Source organism: Metarhizium robertsii (genome assembly GCF_000187425.2).
Source record: "Metarhizium robertsii ARSEF 23 chromosome Unknown MAA_Scf_1, whole genome shotgun sequence".
NCBI classification, from domain to species: Eukaryota; Fungi; Ascomycota; class Sordariomycetes; order Hypocreales; family Clavicipitaceae; genus Metarhizium; species Metarhizium robertsii.
The window spans coordinates 7,023,203-7,032,045 of NW_011942149.1; the positions used below are offsets into that span (position 1 = coordinate 7,023,203).

At 51.0% G+C, this 8,843-nt stretch overlaps 2 protein-coding genes across 2 annotated transcripts; both read left to right on the plus strand.

The window, feature by feature from the left end:
• Positions 1–341: 341 nt before the first annotated feature.
• MAA_08563 (aminopeptidase N) lies at positions 342–3,121 on the plus strand (the record flags this gene model as incomplete). Its single annotated transcript, XM_007826561.1, has 3 exons — positions 342–445; positions 510–2,450; positions 2,512–3,121. 3 exons carry the CDS (start codon positions 342–344, stop codon positions 3,119–3,121), a joined length of 2,655 nt encoding a protein of 884 aa, XP_007824752.1.
• A 2,413-nt stretch (positions 3,122–5,534) lies between these two features.
• Positions 5,535–7,596, plus strand: MAA_10742 (uncharacterized protein; the record flags this gene model as incomplete). The annotated part of the gene is made up of 4 exons (XM_011412460.1): positions 5,535–5,892; positions 5,947–6,570; positions 6,734–7,496; positions 7,554–7,596. The coding sequence occupies 4 exons, from the start codon at positions 5,535–5,537 to the stop codon at positions 7,594–7,596; spliced, it is 1,788 nt and encodes a 595-aa protein (XP_011410762.1).
• Positions 7,597–8,843: the final 1,247 nt, after the last annotated feature.

Here is an 8,843-nt window from a genome sequence, read left to right on the forward strand (position 1 = left end):
ACCATGGCGTCGGCGGCGAAGGGTAGAGCTTGGGAACAAAGCCTTTCGTAACAGCTTCTGCCTGCATATTCGCGACGCTATAATCTATTTTATTACGTTGGCTATTAGTCCTGGTGCTGCGGTCATACGGAATTATTAGTCTGTCGGCCAAGAGACACTGGCTCCAAGCTCATCGTGTGCCTCAGGCTAGCTCCAGACGCCACCTTCCTGGCACAGCTTGATTCCATCTCTTGCCATTCCGCATCAGCTTGAAGCTAACTCTTTCAATCTCCCCCAGTCTCTTTCGCCAGACACAATCTCGGTTCTGTTCTGCTCACGCCAGAGCAAGAAATCCTGCAAAGATGGCTGACCGCGAGATTCTTCCCGACAACCTCAAGCCCGTTCACTACAATGTGTCTCTGCGAGACCTCGAGTTCAAGAACTGGACCTACCAGGGTACAGTGACGTACGCTTTGGCTTCTCATCTCTAGAGTCGTCCGAGGTCTTCTGCCAGCTAATAACTCTCGCAGCATCGATTCCGAGATTGTCAAGCCCACCAAGGAGATTGTCCTCAACACCCTCGAGATTAAGATTACCAGCGCCAAGGTCCTTGTAGACCACACCAAGTCCTCTCAGGCCATCCAGTCTACCAACTTCACCTACGATGAACGTGCCCAACGCGCTACCATCACCTTTGACCAGGAGCTCCCCGTCTCCAAGAAGGCATCCGTTGTTATCGACTTCGAGGGCATCATGAACAACGAGATGGCTGGCTTTTACCGCTCCAAGTACAAGCCTGCCGTTACTCCTGCCAAGTCGGTTCCTCGTGATGACGAGTGGCATTACATGTTCAGCACCCAGTTTGAGTCTTGCGATGCCCGACGTGCTTTCCCCTGCTTTGACGAGCCCAACCTGAAGGCCACTTTTGACTTTGAGATTGAAATACCCACCGACCAGGTCGCTCTCAGCAACATGCCCGTCAAGGAAACCAAGCCTACCAAGGATGGATGGAACATGGTTTCCTTTGAGACTTCTCCCGTCATGAGCACCTACCTCCTGGCATGGGCTGTTGGTGACTTTGAGTACATTGAGCAGCTCACGGACCGTCGGTACAATGGCAAGCAAATTCCCGTCCGTGTCTATACCACGCGAGGTCTCAAGGAACAAGGACGGTGGGCTTTGCAGCACGCCCCCAAGATTATCGACTTCTTCTCCAAGATCTTCGACATTGACTACCCACTCCCCAAGTCCGATCTTTTGGCCGTCCACGAGTTCACCCACGGTGCCATGGAGAACTGGGGTCTCGTCACCTACCGTACCACCCAGGTTCTCTTTGATGAGAAGACCTCGGATGCTCGATTCAAGAATGCCGTCGCTTACGTTGTTGCCCATGAGCTTGCTCACCAGTGGTTCGGCAACTTGGTCACCATGGACTGGTGGGATGAGCTGTGGCTGAATGAGGGTTTTGCTACGTGGGTCGGTTGGCACGCTGTCGACCACCTGCACCCCGACTGGCAGGTCTGGGCTCAGTTCGTCAACGAGGGCATGGAGGCTGCTTTCCGTCTCGATGGTATCCGTGCCAGCCACCCCATCCACGTCCCTGTACGTGATGCCCTCGATGTCAATCAGATCTTCGACTCCATCAGCTACCTCAAGGGCTGCTCTGCCATTCGCATGTTGGCCAACCATCTAGGCGTTGAAACCTTCCTCAAGGGCGTTTCCAACTACCTCAAGGCCCACGCTTACGGCAATGCCAAGACTAAGGCTCTATGGGATGCGCTGAGCGAGGCCTCTGGCAAGGACGTCAATACTCTCATGGGACCCTGGATCTCCAAGATTGGTCACCCTGTGGTTACAGTTGCCGAGGAGCCCGGCCAAATCTCCATCAGACAGTCTCGATTCCTGTCCACCGGCGACGTCAAGCCCGAAGATGACACCACAACGTGGTGGGTTCCTCTTGGCCTCGAGGGCAAGAAGGGGGAGACTGGTGTCAACACTATGTCCCTTCTCCAGAAGGAGGAGACCATCCGCGATATTGATGATGAGTTCTATAAGCTCAACAGCGGCGCCACTGGTTTCTACCGCGTCAACTACCCCCCTTCTCGCCTTGCCAAGCTCAGCACCCAACTCGACAAACTGAGCACCGAGGACAAGATTGCCATTATTGGTTCTACTGCAGATTTGGCCTTTGCCGGGAACAGCACGTCTGCTGCTCTGTTAACCTTCCTCGAAGGCTTTAGCAAAGAGACTCACCCTCTTGTCTGGACCCAGGTCCTTGACTCCATCGGCTCTGTCAAGTCTGTCTTTAACGAGGACAAGGAGATCAAGACGGGTCTGGAAAACTTTGCTCTCAAGCTCATCTCGGACAAGGTCAAGGAGATTGGCTGGGATGCCGCTGAGAATGAAGAATACTTGACCACCATGTTGCGCAAGCGCATTATTGGCGTTGCTGTTGCCAGCGGGCACGCCGAGTAAGTAGCCTTTTGGTCTCTTCGTATTCAATTTACAATCTCGTTACTAATGTTCTACTAGGGCCGAGAAAGAAGCTCTGAGGCGCTTCAATGCCTGGCACGAGAACGCCGAGGCCAACCCCCTCCCGCCCTCTTTGCGACTCCCTGTCTGGCGTGCTGCCGTCAAGAAGGATACCGCCCGCGCAGTCGAGATCCTGAAGAACGAGTGGTTCAACACCAAGTCCATTGATGGCAAGCTGATCTGCCTTAATGCTCTTTCGGCGCCCGAGGACGAACAGATCCTCAAGGAACAAATCGTCTCCTTCAACTTCAACGAGTCTCCCCCAAGCAACGCCGTCAACGCCGCTGACATGCACGTCCTTGGCATGGGTCTGGCCGGCAACCCCGTCGGTCGCCAGGTGCAGTGGGCTTTCATGAAGGCCAACTGGGATGCGTGCGTTGCCAAGCTCGGCAACCCCATTGTTGTCGACCGATTCGTGCGTGTCAGTCTGGGCGGGTTCACTGATGTGTCTGCCGTGGACGACATTGAGCAGTTCTTCAAGGACAAGGATACCAAGAGCTTTGACCGAACTCTGGAGACGGTCAAGGACAAGATTCGCGGCCGCGCTGCGTACAAGAAGCGTGATGCTGCTGCTCTGAAGGAGTGGCTTGGTGCCAATAAGTATTTGTGAAGACCAAAGTTGTAGGGGTTGATGGGTGGATGGTGTTGACGGAGCAGATGTAGATGACTAGTCTATAATACCATGACTGCTATTTGCGGCCAGACTGGTTGGTTATTTAAAATCGTTAGCCAGTAAAAAAAAGATTTTCCCGAACAAGTTATTCAGGTTTACTCGGTGATCGGTTTACCATGCTCCATACAAATACCTGCGAAGAGATCAGACCAAGGGATACAGAATAGCATAAGCTGTTAATGTGTCAAAGCTGCCATTTCCGGTCCAGTGACTATACCACGGCAGCCAGACAGCAGGACATCTTGAACCCTGTGAAGCCGGGCTTGTCGAGGCGGCTTGTGGCCAGCACACTTGGCCTTCAGTCTACTCTGTCCTGCGATGACACGAGAAAAGTCTATCAGCTGACATGCCAGTTGGTGAAAACGGCGTTTAAGATGGAACCTGCGAATTCGAGGCGGCACGTCTGGGGCATTCGTCTCTGGCGGCATTCAGTGCCGGGTCGGCGAGCGGCGCTGCTGAGCTAAAAACACGCATTAACTCGGCCGTGGATATGACATGATTGGTCGAGACTGTACTGAGCAACCCCGACTCGAAAGAGGAGAAAACTGAGACGGCAAGGCGGTGCGCCACAAGGCATTTGCAGCGCGGGTGGTCCCGCTCGGCAATTCTGCTGCTGACGCAATGACATGTGTGTCTCCGATGCCGTCTTTTGTTGCACAGCATGCTGCCGTGGAGCCGTTCATGTCATGTCTCATATTACCCCGGTTTCTGTCATCTTTGTCGCCGGGAGCGAATCCTGTTGGCTGCGTGGCCGGCATGGAGGCCAGCGACGATGCTGTTACTGTTAATGAGTGTTGTCACGAAGAAAACGGCGTAGCCAGAGGCTATTGACTTGACTTTTTATGTGTAATTGGAACCCAGGTCCCCACAAACGCTGGGCGCACCGAAAACTGCCAGTTTGGGGATGGCGCTAGGGACGGGACGACCCGAAGCTCGATTTATGACGGAACAGTCCGAGACTCGACGTCGTGACGATGAACATTCCACCGGCCCGATTGCCCGGCTGAGCAAGAGCTGGTGGCAGAGAGGTCGCAGAGCCATGGGCAGGCCAGTGATTCAGAGCCAGCGTGGATGCTTTTGGGCTGTTGCAGGCCAAGCTCCTGCGCTGGACAGGCTGTGACATCCTGAACAATAGGGCCAAGTCACTCGGCTCTGTTCGGTGCGATGCCTGCAGAAGCAAGGGACACATCGTGGTCGTATCGCGGTGTGTTGGCGGTGTCCTCGTTTTCGCCGTAGACGGTAGAGCACTCAGCAGACTGCTAGCAAAACTATTAGCTTGAAATAGTCGATCGACGGAGACCACAGTAAGTGAATCCTCGACTGTGTCGACTTCCTACCGCGGCACCGTTTTGATGTGTGTTGGCCACCTGTCTTGAGACGCTGAGGTTTGCTGCCATATGGGCGGAGTGGAGACAGAGCTGTTCCATCCCGATCGCAAAACCAGCCCAAGCCTTGTTCCATCACACCACACCCAGGTCAGAGCAATAGGCTATGTGTTTATCTTTTGTTAAGCTCCTGTTCGCTCTTTGAGAGATCTGAGCGTGGTGCAAGGTGACACCGCATGACAAGGGCAGTGCATCTGCTCGAACATGATCAATTTAATGCAATCTTTGATGATCTGCCCTGGGGTATTAAAGGTCCTTGGCCTCGTGATGCCTCCTTTGTTGTTGTGTAACTGTTGTTGGCCCAACGCCTTTGTTATGTCGGCGCTTTATCAAGACCAAAAAGGAAACGATCAGCGTCAGCTTACATGTCGTAGCGTTTCACCATTTACTGAGTAGGATAGACTGTTCACTACGTAAAATAAACTATTCACTGAGTAGAATATTCTGTTCAACAAGTAAGATGGACTGTTCACTAAGCACGATAGACGCTTCACTGAACACGATGGACCATTCACTGAGCACAATGGATAACAGGTAGCACGCAGGCGTGATTATAAAAGCTATCCACCCACCCAGTCATCTGGCCTGCGGTTTTTGTTTCCTTACCCTCCCGTTCCCAACTCGGCGCTCGCTTCCGACTTACGAGTGTCATGAGGCTCGGTCTTTAGCCCTCACGCTAAGAAATCTATTTACTCCACGTTTTTCGGACTAAAGAGGGCGGACCAACGGGTCCTTCTTTTCCTCTGTCATTTGAATAAGAGCGCTCCGGTAAAGGCCACGAAATCACCACCGCGTCACGTAAGGACCCCCACTGTTGTTGTTTTTGGTCCTGCTAACCTCGGGATATAGCTTTAACTCGGTGTTGATGCGCATGGCCAAGCGAAGCTGTTCTTACCAGATCATTCCCAACGTCCACGGTGCCTACCATCGATACACGGCCGCGCTATATTTTGTACGCCACCAAAATGAGCTACACATATGGAGATTACACTGTAGGATTGATTTGCACTTCTCCAATCGAGTTGGCAGCGTCTACACTAATGTTAGATGAGAAGCACCCAGCCCTTCGTCCACGGTCTTTAGATGGCTTTACCTTGGGACAGATTGGACAGCATAATATTGTTATTATTTGGCTAGGATGTGGAGAAGAGAATGCAACCGCTGTGACTTGGGCAGAAAACAAACTACTCCACGACTTTCCGAATATCCGCTTTGTCTTGATGGCCGGCTTTGGAGGCGGAGCGCCAACCACCCCAAGCGACGATCCGAATAAAGACATCCGGCTTGGGGATGTAGTGGTCGGGCACTCAGAAGGCAACTATGGTAAGAGAGAATTGTTTTGGATCAAGGAAATATCTGAGCTTACACAACCAATAGGAGGCGTTTTAAAATACGGCCGGGAGCAAGTATTTCAGGAGGGCGAATTTACTCAAAGAGACTTTTTTAACAAACCGCCGGCGATACTTACAGACGCAGTCTCAGAACTTCGTGCAAAAAGCGAGACTGTGAGGAGCGCAATCAGTCGGCATATTTCGGATATACTGACGTTGAAGCCGGGGCTGAGGCCGAAGTTCCAGTATCAAGGTCACGAGCACGATGAGCTGTTCGAAGAGGATTTCCAGCACAAGGGGGAAGAGGGAGGCTGTGAAATGTGCGACAAGGAGCGACTGGTACATCGAGAGCCCAGAGACACGAACGATCCTGTAATTCACTACGGTATTATTGGCTCAGGTCCTCAGGATATATGGAATAGTTCTACTCGAGAGAGGTTCCGACGGGAGCAGGGGATACTTTGCCTTGAGACGATGGCGTATGGGCTCATGCCCGATGTACCGTGTCTTGTCATACGAGGGATCTGCCACTATTCCGACTCCCACAGGAATGAGCGCTGGCAAAGGTATGCGGCGGCAACGGCAGCGGCATATGCCAAGGAGCTTCTCCAAATCATACCCGCAGGAAAGGTGGCGCCGGCAGAGGAGGAATTGGGAATTATGAAGCAGAGTGAGTCCAGACCAGCAGAAGAGAGGAAGGGCCAAGGCTGACAATTATTTCTATGTAGCGCCTGAAGAGGCCGAGTCTACAAATCAAGACCTTGAGCGTCTATTACATGGTTCGAGAAGCTCTCCAAGTATTATGCAAAATTCATTGTATTAACTCTTTATAGAACAACAACGTAAAGAACGTGACGACATTTTGGATTTGATCATCTCTTCTCCCACCTACGAAGAACAACATGCGGAAATTCTTCAGCAGAGACAACCGGGAACTGGGCAGTGGTTTCTAGAGTCTCCCGAATTTACTATGTGGCTGGGGGGAGAGTACCAGGGTCTCTACTGTCCCGGTGCTCCCGGCACTGGCAAAACTGTACTGGCATCGATCGCGATAGAGCATATACGAGCTCAACCCGGCAGACGATCACCTGTTGCATTCATATACTGCAACTCCAAAAGTGAAGAAGAGCAGACTATTAAAAATCTGCTCGGCATGGTCCTTCATCAGTTTCTTAGCCAATGCACTTCCATTCCTGAGTCAGTCAAAGAGGTCTTCGAAAAACCCATGATAATAGGAAGAGAACTCGTCACTCTGGATATTTTCGACGCAATAACTCGTCTTGTTGACGAGGAAGGTCCAGCATATTTAGTCATCGATGCTTTGGATCAGTGTTCGGACCCTGTCCGCGAAGCTTTACTGACCTATGTTTGCCGTTTGCAAATTTACACCGATACAAGGGTTATGACGACATCCCGCCCTATGGAGAGTATTGAAACATCTTTTCCAAGAGACGAAACGCTACTCATTCGAGCAGACCCGGGAGACGTGGAATGCTACTTGGATGGCCGTCTATCGACTCTGCCTCAATGCGTTCGAGACGATGCTGACTTGTGGAAGGAAGTCAAAGCAAGAATTATCGAGGCGGCGAATGGATCGTAAGTATTGATACTATGATATTGGTTCAATATTTTCCTGTTCTAACGAATACCTAGGTTTCCCAAGGGAAGATATTATCTTACGTTTCGAAAGGAGTGAGAGGAGGAAAGGTATCAGAAAAGCATTGCGTGCTCTTCCACAAGGCTTACAGGAACTGCCGGGGGTATAAGACAGGACCGACCTCCCAGGTGCAAAATACAGCAAACGGGCTAGTGTTGCGTCAGAAAGGACTGGTTAAATTTGAGGGTTATCGTCAGGGGTCCCAACAGGCTTGCAGAGGCCCTGGACCGGATATAAAAGGGGTTAAATTTAAAGGATTTTTCATCAATAGACTCAACCTTTTCATTGTTATTATTAATATGAAGCTATGGATTAAGGCCCTAGGAAGTCTCCCAAATGTCGTCATTTTGCACTACGTCAAATCGCTGTTGAAAACTCAACAGCTAGACACTCTCTGTGCAGGGCTTATCAAACTCAATAGGGAGACGTGACATGTTTCAAAATGGCCTCGTAGCCCTGAGCAATGCCGTAAAATGCAGGCAGCGTATCCGAGGGATTGGTGAGCCGGCGCGTCCCGTACATGTGGGCAAGCTGAGCCCAGCCCTTGAAGCCGGAAAATGATACGGAAGCCATTGTTTTGGTTGGATGGAGTATACTGACATGTATCAATCTATTGGAAGTTGTTGTAGGAGCTGTAGCCCACATGGCGCTACACCTTGATAAACACACATGCCGTCTGCCACGCCTTTATGTTGAGTGTAATTTTGATATATAAAGCCGAAAATCCCGTATTACCGGCGCGTTTTTAAAGTCAATGTATTTCAATTTTTTTATGTGTCCATGGAACACACCAAGGGGTGTGGGCAGGGTTCCTAGCTAGATTAAGCTCGTCCTTATGCATAAAATTCCATGTATAAATAGATACTCGTTTGGGATGGATTGCGCCCTCCCCCCTGCTCACATCTTACAACACACAAGGCATTTCGGCCGTATTTCTTTTTCGATTGCCGCATCGTACTGCCTGTAATCATCGAAAATGCCGCACAGCATCTTCGCTTACCCCTCGGCTCGACTACGAGGCTTATTGACATGAATGGGTTCTTTACGGCAGTCATGACGCCACAAGGCTCTAAGCCATAGATGAAAGCACTTTCAAGCCCTTGTTAACCTTTGGTGTTGACAAACTTGTATCCCTAGCATGAAAGCAAAAGATGTGAAAACTGGTGCTGTCTCCAATGGGAGGGCTCCCCAGATTATGAGCGTATCACCACCTTGAATGTTGAGAGCATTATGAGCTGGATGTCAGGATCCTTTGCGCGAACATGATACAGAGAGCCGTGTTCTTG